Source organism: Amaranthus tricolor, chromosome 1 (assembly GCF_026212465.1).
Source record: "Amaranthus tricolor cultivar Red isolate AtriRed21 chromosome 1, ASM2621246v1, whole genome shotgun sequence".
Classification (NCBI taxonomy): Eukaryota; Viridiplantae; Streptophyta; class Magnoliopsida; order Caryophyllales; family Amaranthaceae; genus Amaranthus; species Amaranthus tricolor.
Window position 1 is genome coordinate 35,664,871 of NC_080047.1, and position 12,273 is coordinate 35,677,143.

At 32.0% G+C, this 12,273-nt stretch overlaps 2 protein-coding genes across 2 annotated transcripts; one reads left to right on the forward strand and one right to left on the reverse strand.

Moving 5' to 3' along the window:
* Positions 1-1,824: 1,824 nt before the first annotated feature.
* On the forward strand, positions 1,825-7,325 carry LOC130821981 (uncharacterized). The gene is made up of 6 exons (XM_057687628.1): positions 1,825-2,655; positions 2,866-3,077; positions 5,963-6,224; positions 6,301-6,386; positions 6,487-6,578; positions 6,674-7,325. Exons 1-6 carry the CDS (start codon positions 2,245-2,247, stop codon positions 6,934-6,936), a joined length of 1,326 nt encoding a protein of 441 aa, XP_057543611.1. The 5' UTR covers positions 1,825-2,244; the 3' UTR covers positions 6,937-7,325.
* A 1,003-nt stretch (positions 7,326-8,328) lies between these two features.
* LOC130828194 (uncharacterized) lies at positions 8,329-9,978 on the reverse strand. Its single transcript, XM_057694046.1, has one exon. The coding sequence runs from the start codon at positions 9,857-9,859 to the stop codon at positions 8,627-8,629; it is 1,233 nt and encodes a 410-aa protein (XP_057550029.1). The 5' UTR covers positions 9,860-9,978; the 3' UTR covers positions 8,329-8,626.
* Between the last annotated feature and the right edge of the window lie 2,295 nt (positions 9,979-12,273).

Here is a 12,273-nt window from a genome sequence, read left to right on the forward strand (position 1 = left end):
CTTAAATCAAAAACAACTCTTAAAATCGGATCGATTTCGTAGAAACAAATAATTCTACAATTTTGCAAAAGTAAGAAAATGTAATTGCTTATGTATATTATTTAGTCATTTTTATTGTAAAAGAACATTTAAAATTCATTGAATAATTTAAAAACTTTATTGTTATTCAAAAAGTTACATATATACATCTTCTTTGTTGCATTTTTTCTCTTATTTTTATAAATATACAAACATAATAAGATATACAATAATCTTATAAACAATATTATAATGAAACAAACACACTAAGAAACTATTGTAATGATCTTTGGTAAATGAAGCAAATCAAGCATATTGATCTGAATCATGTAATAGGTTTATCAAACCCATATTACATTGTAACAGTTTCAAAGCTCTAATATTTTATAACACCAAATGAAAAAATACTAAATAATTTTCACAATCAATAATGTATTAATTATCAATCATGAACACCAATTCAATAATTGATAAGTAATTAACATCAAATGAAACTAAGCCTCAACTAGTAATCTAGATTCAAAAACAAATCTAAGGTAGTAAAAATTTTCATTAAAATGCTAAAAGTCACAATTCTCACGCATGTTCATCATAAAACAGCCATATTATGATTAAGAGTATCAATTTAATCACTCAAAAACAAAAAACTTAACAATTTTGTGGAGTATTTTAGAATCGTGTAGAATCGTATGATTCTATACAATTTTAACAATTCTACTTGATTCTAATTGATTTTGATTCTAGTTACGATTTAAATCGGAGTGAGTATTTATATCGTAAAATCTCTACAATCTAAATTGCAATTTTAACAATCTTGGCAACAAGTCCAAATTCGATCCGGATATAGATCCATTAAAAATTAATGAATTTAATTCTAAATCTAATAGGTGCTAAGACTGCCAACCCACCCAACCCATAATCTTCCCTAATCACAAATAAAGATACTTCTTCCATGCTGTTTATTGTGAATGAAATCACATACTTAAAAGTTATTGTGATTGAAATCATATACTTAAAAAGTTATCTCACTTAACTTTATATTAATTCTCTTTGGAATTTTAAAAATGCTCTTTCCTTTTATGGAGTTAAATATATGAATAACAAGTACTACCTTAAATATCTTTTACACAAAATTCTGTATGAGATGGCTTGATCATTAAACACATCTTATAAATAACATGCTTCTTTCGTTCCATATTACTTGTACCAAACAATTTTTTGTACAATTCAATGTATTTGTTGAATTGTTTATATCTAAAGTTATACATAATTAAAAATTATAAAAATTTGATATTATGAAAATATGCGACGAGATGAATAAAAAAAGATTACACATGACTATATTTTTTTCTCGTATAATAGCCGAAAAATGTAAATTACCATAGAATGATGAATAGTGCAAAGATTGGTTTGATGCAAATAATATGAAACGGAGGAAGTAAATATTTTAACTAATAAAAATTATTATCATATGAACTTTTATTATGAGGTCGTCTTACAATTAGCTCATTCTTTTGATATACTTCTTCCGTTCCAGTGTTCCACTATAATTGCTACGTTTGATTTTTTTACGCAATCTAATATGTTATTTTGATAATTTATATAGTGAACTATACACATCTAAAAATTATAAAAATTTAATTTTAATATCATGAAAATATACGATTAGATAATTCAATTAAAATCGCATATATGGGCCATGGAGTAAGAAAGTCCAACGACCAACAAATGGAGACGAAAGACAACGTGAATTGAATGCAAAATTTGTAAATGATGATTGACACCACACCGCTAGAAAAGAAAAAGATTTATCCGGACTCATCACTGGCTGTAACATACTCCCTCAGTCATCATCCCCACAAAAAACACCCTTTTCTCTCTTTCTTTTCTGTCCGCGGCTTTTCGTTTTGCCTCTGTCTTCCTCCATTTCTCCGTATTCTCTCACTTTTTAATAATCATCTTTTCTTATTTTACTTAATTTAATAATTCTTAAATAATCGTCAAACTTGTCTCATCTTCTAATTAAACCCATAAACACACATATTAAAATAAAAATATAATAAAATAAAATCTCATCTCTTTGAAACCCTAAATATCATTTCAACAATACCTAAAACCCTAGCCAAGATTCAAAACTGAGAGAAATCAATTAATTTGGGGTTTTCGATTTCGATTTCTATTTCGACATCGTTTCAATTTTAATTTTTATCAAATTTGTGATTAAGAATGTCCACGGAGTCATATGGTCGTAGTAGAAGCGGAGATAGATTTTACTGTCCACCACAAGTTCGTCGCCAAAAACAACTTCTTGAACACAAGCAGAAACTTGAAGAAAAAGAAGAGATTAAGAGAGACAAACAGCAAAATCAACACCAAAATCATCACATACGACGGCAGAAATCGGTGACGAATGCGACGGTTGTACCGCAGCAGATAAAGATGACGACGACAGCCAAGAGTACATCATCATCGTCGGAAAATCGGGTGGAATCTGATGATTGTGCTTCTTCCACGGCAACAACTACTACGGCTACTACGTTAACACCTGCTGCTTCTGTTTCGTCGTCGCATTTAACGAATTTGGATCGGTTTTTAGAGTTTACTACTCCTTTTGTTCCTGCTCAATGCCTGTGTAAGGTATAATTCATTTTCAAGAATTTTTTTTTTCATTTGGTTAATTTTGTACGATATAGTTTGATTTGAGTGAAAATTGGATCTAATGTTTGTAATTAGGGTTGCAACCTGGGGAATGTGATTCTTTTTAATTGTGTGCGGATTGAGATGTTTGAATGTAGTTGTAATTATAGGGTTGAGATTTTCAGTGATGAAGCTTTTCTTTTGTTCTAGACGAGTAGGAAGGGGCGGAAAACTCTAGAAGATGAGTTTCGACGGTACTTTGTTCTTGGCGATCTTTGGGAGTCATTTAAAGAATGGAGTGCATATGGGGCAGGAGTACCGCTTTTGTTAAATGGGAGCGACTCTGTTGTGCAGTATTATGTTCCGTCTTTGTCCGGGATTCAATTGTACATAGACCGGTCAAAGCCCTCTCCTAGAACCAGGTTAGTTTTGTTTTGAATCTTTGTTTTGCTATGTTGTTTGTTTGTGTTTGTTATTTGAGCATGTTATAATAATGATCTAAAGCGAGCCAAGTTGATACGAAAATGGGGAATGTGTTAAGGTAATAAGGTGAATGATTTATTTTGCCCAATTTATATCTTTGACTTTTAATAGTACTAGTTTTTTGGTCCATAGATGTATGAATATATAGCAGATGAGAGCAATGTATTTGTTGTGCTGACATGGCTATGAAGCTGTGGCAATTGCTACAAAGCTTGGGTCCATTGGAGGTAAATATGACACAGGGGATGTTTTTGAAGTGAATTCTGAAGTGAAATCAAAAAATCAAAGATGTAAAGTTCTTTATTTTGAAAATGTGATTTTTTTTTTCTGAGATGTGGCTATCCAGGCACTCAAAACTTGTTATGTGGGAGGAAGACAAGATAATGAATTGTTGTAGAAAGAAAGTTTAGATTTACTTTCTTTCTCTCTCTCACTATTTTCTTAAGTTATGATTATGCTTAGTGGATGAACTAAGGAGCGTAAGGCATGAAGTGGTTTGATTTGACGAGAGTCATGTTGGTTGTGGAGTTTATGCTCAAGGTTGGAAAAGTTGGAGAGGTGATAGTTGGCATGGACAATGTTGAGAGTTGGTAGGTGATTAGTCATGCAGTATCCAAAACCTGAAAGAACCTTAACAGATTTTGGGAAAAGGGGAGCACTCTAAGGTGAAACATTTGATGAAAATTGGTTTGTGGGGCTTTCAACCGAATTCTTTTAGTAAAGAAACGAGGAGAAAATTTCCTTGTCTTTGTCCTTGTTATTAACCCCGTAATTATGCTTTTGTTGTTAATTTTGATGTTGTAGAAGTTCTATTTAAATTCAGCCCTAAAATTTGCAACTCTATAGCCCTATTTGTGTATTTTCTTAAACTACCCCACCCATAAAAACAAACAAAGACACATCTTTTCTCTTGTTAGTTAATTACTTATATAGGGACAAAATATGTTTTGTATAAAATAGGGCTTTAAGTTGAGCAAAAGTTAGGGCCTAATTTAGCACTCCCCTTATTAAAGTCCTATATATTGTATACCAGTTGCGCAGATTATCTTTTTGTTCGATCTATGTTCATAATTTAAGTCGGTCATTGTGATGTAAAAACTATTACTAACTACTAAGAGACGAGGTGGTCATAAGTCACAACAATCAATCCAGGTTGTAGGTCTCTGTTGAAAATGTGAAATACATGTACGATACCTCCTTTGCTCATAAGCTAATGAATACCATATTAAAGCTTTGATTAGCTAAGGATTAACTTGCCACTTGGAAATTGACTGACATCATTTTGAGCTGGAATTGTAGAACTAGGAGTTTGATCGAAAATCCTTTTGAATAGTTATTGGATTATTACTTGAATCTTGGGTTGTAAGTATAAAAGCCTGTGTCCATTGAACAGTAAGGAAACCAAGGTTAAATCTTAGTTGTGCTCCCCCGTTGTAACTTGTAAACCTTGTTTGTGTGTTCTAGACTAAAATTATGAATAGAATGAAAGATTCTACTAAGCACTCCATTGTTACACTTAGGTAGCATTTATTTTCTCAATTTCTATTGTTGCTTGCATGCTTTATGCAGATGCTAAGTTTAAGTGATACAAGCATAAGATGAGAGTTAAATGAATTATGGATAGGAGTTTAAAATCTTATATTATAATGCAATATATTGCTACACAGAAATAATACTCCATTATGCAATGCTACTAAGTGGCTCTTGCCTAGGTGGGTTGATGGAGGTTTGAATATATGCTATCTCTCTTATCCTTCGAATATAAGTTGCCTTACCCTTGTAATAACAAAGAACTTTTTTTTCCATTGAACCTTGATTGCGAACAACATTTGCGACATTTTTAAGTGATTTTACTAGTCTAATATAAGTCGATACCTATTAACTCATAAAGTGAAATTCAGAGAGTAGTGGTAGAAAGTAGAACCCTTATAGTCCTGTTCCATCATGTATTACTTTGCCTTTATTATGGCTTTATTCTTGAGATTCAAGCTGTGTTTGTCTGTGCCTATAGTCTATTGATATTTTAGTAATTTTGAAATCCTATGTCATATGATTGGTCATTGGACGCTGCTCAAGCTGGTGTGATTGTTGGTCATGGTTGTCACAGGGTGCTGCTTCTGGTTACTTTCTTGAAGCCTTTATATAAATTTCCAAATTAGTTACGTTTTAGAGTGCTCATTAATATTGAAAAGTTTTGTTGAGGTTGAGCCCTTTATGAGTTTGCAGATGACTTACGCATAGGGCTGAGAATCGTAATCCATTTTTTGCTACAGATCCCTAACTGTTGTTGAGTGAGTCACGTTGTGAGCACATGAGGGGAGAAGTTGTAGATGATCATGTTTCAGGATTGATGCTGCTATAGATTATTACACGTTCATCCAACTTTTGTGGGATCTGATTAATGTTTACATTAGCAATCCTAAGCTGCAGATGCTCTTTCAATTTAGAAGTCACGGGCTCTGGATGTCTTTAGTCGTTTTATGCCTAATTATCTCCAAGGATGGGGGCTTTGTTGTGAGGTTTCTTTTTTAAGTGATCATTAGAGGAGAATGCTGTAGGCTTTTTGTTATGAATTTCCTCTTTAAAGAATTTGTCCTTGTTCTTTTAAATCTTAAGAGTAGTTCATTACTCCCTCATTCCCTTAGAGTTTGCACCTTAAAACTCAAATATGTGAAAGATTTTTGAGTATTATCTTGAGTTTAGAGGGTACTACTATATAGAACACAATACATTTTTAATTGATTTTGTATTTTTAGATATTTATACCTTTGGATCTGATGCAGAATTTTTTCATTCTTGATGTTTGGTTGTGAAATTTTTGCAGAATGCCTGGTGAGGAAAGTGATGAGTCATCTAGAGAAACTAGTAGTGATGGCAGCAACGATTTTGATAATGGTTTTTATTCATGGAATCAGCATGATCATTCAGTGTCTACACCACAGGGCATGAAAGAATTGTCACCAAGATTTAAGCCTTCCAATTGTTCATCTAGTGACGAAGGAGAAATTTCAAGTTCTCCAGGGGTTCTTATCTTTGAATATTTTGAGCATGATTCTCCCTTCATCCGGGAACCATTGGCTGATAAGGTTAGTTCTATTGTTTGATATTTTTTTCCTATTTTCACTCCTTATATGATGGTTAGTTTGTTTTGATATTCAACAGATATCACTTCTTGCATCACGTTTCCCTGAATTAAATACATATAGAAGTTGTGATTTGTCGCCATCAAGTTGGATTTCTGTTGCATGGTAGGGCTCTTTCAGCTGTATGTACTTGGTTTTATGGAACATTTGGTATAATTTTATCATGCAATTAACCTGATATGGATTTTCTATTTTTTGAAACAAGGTACCCAATTTACAGAATTCCTACTGGTCCGACTCTCCAGAACTTGGATTCCTGCTTTCTGACGTTTCACTCTCTCACGACACCTTTTCATGGTATGTAACACTCATTTTTGGTTTGGTACTACTGATAAATATTGTACTTCTGGAATTGCTGCCTGATCTGGGTTACTACATATCCAATTTTGCAGGTGTAAAGACCGAGTGTTTAAGTCATTATGGTTCATGTCCAAGGGAGATCCCAAATGGCTTCAATACGGGTCTAAAGATGCCCCTGCCAACATTTGGGATGGCCTCTTATAAGTTCAAAATCTCTGTTTGGGGTCAAAATGGAGTAGAAGAAAATCAAAAGGCCAACTCATTGTTGCGAGCTGCTGATGAGTGGCTTAGAGCTTTGAATGTACATCACCCTGATTACAGTTTCTTTGTCTCGAAAAATTTCAACTGTAGATGAAGGCAATTTACTGATGATATACGAATCGAGGGACGAGAAGAGTTAATAGCTGACTCCCCACGGCTCTAGCTGGCTATAAGTATTTTAAATCTGTCGGCTGAGTATGCAGAATCCCCCTTCACCTTTCTGTTCCTTGATCTACTATAATTTTTACAATTGTACTTTGAGAGGAAAATTTTAGAAACTTCAGCTTTTGGTGGCTTGTGAGATCGACTGGGTGGGGGGAGGATTGGAGGTTTTATTCTGTGTAATTTGTTGAATAACTCACTGAATATCTGATTCTATGAGAATGGGATTCCTGAGAAATCCTACGCTTTGAAAGTTGTCGGATTTATACGACCGTGTTGGTGTGTACGAAAGTTGTCGGATTTATACGACCGTGTTGGATTATACGAAAGTTTTAGAGATAGTTTGCAGCACAGCTTTCAGGTTTGCTCTTTTGAAAGCATCTCAAATAGGTCAGTTTGGTGTTTAATCAAGAATTTCAATGAAAACGTTAGATCCAGCCTGTGTGTTAAGCCTCCATAATCCAAGATCACTAAAAGTAATTTTTATCAAAATGGTGTTGATTGAAATTAAGACTTTGACGTACATTATTGTATTCAGTTATATAGAAGTACATATTTAGTTCAGTTTGTTTTTCGATGGAAAATTTAGAGAACTTCAGCTCCACTACCCAACAGTATTTCATGGAAAGTTCTTTAAATCCCAAATGCTCCTCGAAGGCAATATGAGATTATCACCATCCCTTTATGAAGAGAGGAAGGGCCTTTTGTTGTTGGACTTATTGCAAATACAAAATTTGATTATAGATATTCATTGAATTATTTGAGGATTATCTTCCTTGTAAAAGTAATTAACCTAGGCGTTGGAGAGAGTTTTTTTGAATCATTTTAAGGATTAGTTGAGGATTATCTCCTTTGTAAAAGTAACTAACTTAGGCGTTGAAAAGAGTTTTTTTGAATCATTTTAAGGATTAGTTGAGGATTATCTCCCTTGCAAAAGTAACTAATAAAGATTTAGTTGCTTTTGTATGATCATATATCGTCAATGGATTTATGCTCATCATTGTAGACTAGCCGAGGAGTCTCAATTTTAAGGGATTTCAATTATACAATTTAGATATATTTTTAATAAAAATAATATCGTATTGAAATATAAAACCATTATTATCGAAGATTTTTAGAAAAATATTCAGTCTTTAAACAATTTTCAACATTTAACTAAACATTACTTTTTTCACAAGAAATGAGTTTGTGGATTTGTACAAGATTTAACTTAAGTACAAGATTTAGAAAAATTCAAGACATTGTTTTTGTCGATGTATTTCCATCATAATTCATATTAGACAGCTGAAATATAATTGTCACCTGAAAAGATTGAGTTATAAAATTGATCAAAAGAGGAGACAAAACCTCACAAAATTCAATACCACAAAATCAACATTTACAATCACAACACACAATTTAATCAATCTTGATTACGAAAATTAGTCATTCAACACACAATTTAAAACAAATTAGGCAAGATATAAGATTAAGCCTACCTTAATCAACCCAAAATAGGAATAAAAGATGAGAAGAAACACCCCTTAAAATCTTCAACAAAAGCCCCTTTATTTGCTTTAATCACACTTTATATGGTGATCCAAACAAATTAATTTGGGTTAGATTTTGTAACACTATTTCAATCAGCAGCAAATAGGGCATTGTATTAACCCATTTTCATTGCATTCTCCACATCTTATCATATTCTTCATGTTCTCATCCAATACTTTACAACTTCCATTGCATTCCATACACATTATAAACCTAATCCCACCGCACCCTTCACAACCAATCAAAGCCTTTTGAATCCCTTCTAACAATCCTTCTAATTTTCCTTCTTCATCCAACTTTACTACATCATCAGCTCCTCCTATTAATCTTCCTTTCACAAACACAAGTGGTACCTTAACTTCCTTTGTTCCCATCAACTTCCTTAACTCTTCCTTAAACCCGGAATCCATTGAAACATCTCGTTCGATCACTCGAATGTGGTACGATTCGATCACTGATCTCACAACATTACAATCCTCAAATGTCTTCCTGATTCCCCTCAAAGTAGTAGTGTAGATCACCACACAATGCTCACCTCCAGGTGGGCATTTTTGCTCATAATTCTTGAGTAAAATAGAGGATGAATTAGGACTATTCCGTGAAGAATATCTGATTTTGTTGATGGGTTTTGTAGATACCATCTCTTTAATTTGTTCTTTTTCTTCACACAACTCTTTCTCAACTGAATCCATTAGCTCAGGATCAAACAATGGACCTAAACTTCTCCTCCTAAATGATGAAATCCCTGAATTACTCTTCATTGGACTATCCATTGAGCTCGCCTTTCGTAGTTTATTAGTTGAATTCGACGAAAACTTCCATGATTTCAACACCCCTCTAGGAGTACTATAACATTGGTGTTTCTTACCATTATCAATTGTAACAACCCCATTATTATGCATTCCCCTGTTTTCTTTTCCTCCCATTTTCTGTTCTTTTGGTGATTTAAAGGGGGACCCACTTCGAAAACCAGTAGATTTTGGACTTTTCTTTGAACAATTTGAATTGGGTATTGCCTCTTCTAAATCTTCCATAAGTTCCCATGTATTAATAACCTCTAATTCTTCTTGACCCTTTGATTTTTTCAACTCCAAGACTCCATCGTCACAACTTACATCATCTTCTATCTTCGTATCTGGTGATTTTGAAGGAAAAACAACATGGGTCTGAAACTGAATTTGGTTTTTGTTTTGAATTTGGTCAAGTTTAAGAACACCATAAGTGGTTGAAGTAAGAGAAACAACATGATTGGGTAAATCTCCACTCCCAAATAACAGTTCCTGTTTCAGATTTTTCTTGAGAAGTTTGGAAGATACACACCCCATTGTTGTAAAGGGAAAAGATTTTGGTTTGTTCCTCTTTTGTTAAGCAATTTTATTTGGCTTTAAGGAAGTTATTGGAGGGAGTGAAAAGCTTGTGGGATAGAGTGTAGGATGTTTTTATTTTATTTTATTTTTGTTATTATTATTATTTTTTTTTGAATGTACATGGGTGATTTTTTAACCGTTATGTCTCTGTCTGTAAAGAGGTCCCCAACGGTCGGGAAAAAAATTCGAATAAAGATGGTTTCCGTTGTTCGTCAACATGGTTTCTAGTTAATTTACTTCACATGGAGTGTAACTGTGTAAGTTGCCTGAAATTGGTTTGTGACTTTCACAATGATACATACAACAATTTTGATTAAATTATACTCCATTTATTAAATGATCTATTTGAAAAGAAAATTATAAAAGATAATTTTTAACAAAAATATTGTTAATAACAAAAAAAATATAATTCTCACTTTTACCTTAAGCTAAACTTACTCCCTCCGATCACTACAAATGTCTTTTTATACACTATTTATCTCTTACTCTTAGTTTGTATTGTATTATTAATCTGTAAGTTAAAACATCGTTAAGTTGGATCTTATTTGATTCGTTTTAATGCAAGGATTATTCATATTAATCTTCCATAATTTGTAATTATGCACAATTAGATGTATTAAGGATTCAATAAGTGCATTCAATAAAGTGTATAAAGCAAATAAGACATTACTAGTGAATTAGAGGGAATATTTATCAATCTTATGTCGTGGTCAATCAAGCCTTTTTTAAAGGGGAAATTGCAAAAAATGAATCAATTTTTACTCGATTCACTAAAAATAAACTCAAACCATTGTTTATACTCCTTCCGTTCTTTTTTGTTTTTCTTGTTTACTTTTTGCACAGTTTTCAAAGCAAATTTTAAACCTTAATATCTCTAAACACGTATAATAAAAAATTATAAAAAATACATATATAATAAAAACATTAAGACGAATCTAACGAGATATCACATGAATATATTTTATCTTCTAACTATGTCTCAAAAACATTAATTAAATTTCTCTCTACTTAAGGTGGAATATTCTAAATGGGAAGAATATTAGAGAATAGGACTTATATATTCGTTATAATTGCTTAAAATAAATTCAAATATTGTTTATTTCTAATTTTTAACTTACAAAGAAGCTTTTGAAAATTATTATAAATAATAGGTGTGGTAATTTTAACATATATACCTAAAGGTGGATTTATTTTAAAATAAATAATAGGTATGTTTATCTTTAGCAGCTCATGCAAATATTGATTTGTTAATTACAATTTACACTTTATAAAAATTGTAGAGTGAACCGCTATGTCATATAGCGATTTATATGAATTTATAAACTACTATGTGACTTAGCGATTCATATATTCATTGCAAATAAAATTTATTTGAAAAAACGCATAAAATAAAACGCTATGTGATATAGTAGTTTATTTTAATATATATAGATTGTTATGTTAGATAACGGTTTATATAAAGTTATTATATTGGATATGCGCATATGATTGATTAATAGTGCAGTTCCACGACATATGGATTTCTAGTCACAAATATGGATATATATGATATATTGCGATATGACCAAATGATAATATAGTATTAGATCTACTTATTATATATTTAGGAATTCCTTTGCCATGAGAATTTCATTGCCACCATGATGATATTGATTTGACTTTGATATAGTTAAACGTTGCGGAAAGGAGGTTAAAAAGACAATTTTTGGGTTGATCACAATTTTAGTTGGAGAAAATGGTTATATAATATTAAATAAGTTTTTCTATGACTAATATCCGGGCCAATTGATGAGTTAGAATTGTTGACTCTGGATATTAATTGTAACACCCACCTAATATATACCTGATTAGGCTAAGGCCCTGCTAAATATATTCTAAAAAAACAACTTTAACATATCTCCAAAATACATTATAAATGTTAATCTCAAATTAAATGAATAATCCAACATGAATTTAAACTCAAAATCAAATAAATAAAAAGGTTCCCACAACTTCATAACAAAAGTAAGTCCAAATACTAGACTTTTTATTCTTTGTCATAAGACCCATCAATTCATCTAATATTAATAAAATCCAATACTAAAGTAAAGCTACTAAAAATCCATAAATTAAGTACTGCGATGTATTACGTCATTTAGTGATACCCCTCTTCCAATCAATTGTTTTGCAAATCACCTGCAATCTAATGTTAATAAAATATATTGAAGTAAAACTAATAAGATTTAAACGGGAGGTATGTCTATTTGTTGAACCTAGCTTCTGTGTTTGTCTCTTTTCTGTTTTGGTTTTAGATTGCAGGTAATTTGCATGAGCACTCAATTGGCAGAGAGTGACATAATACATCGTAGTACTTATTTTATGGATTTTAATAG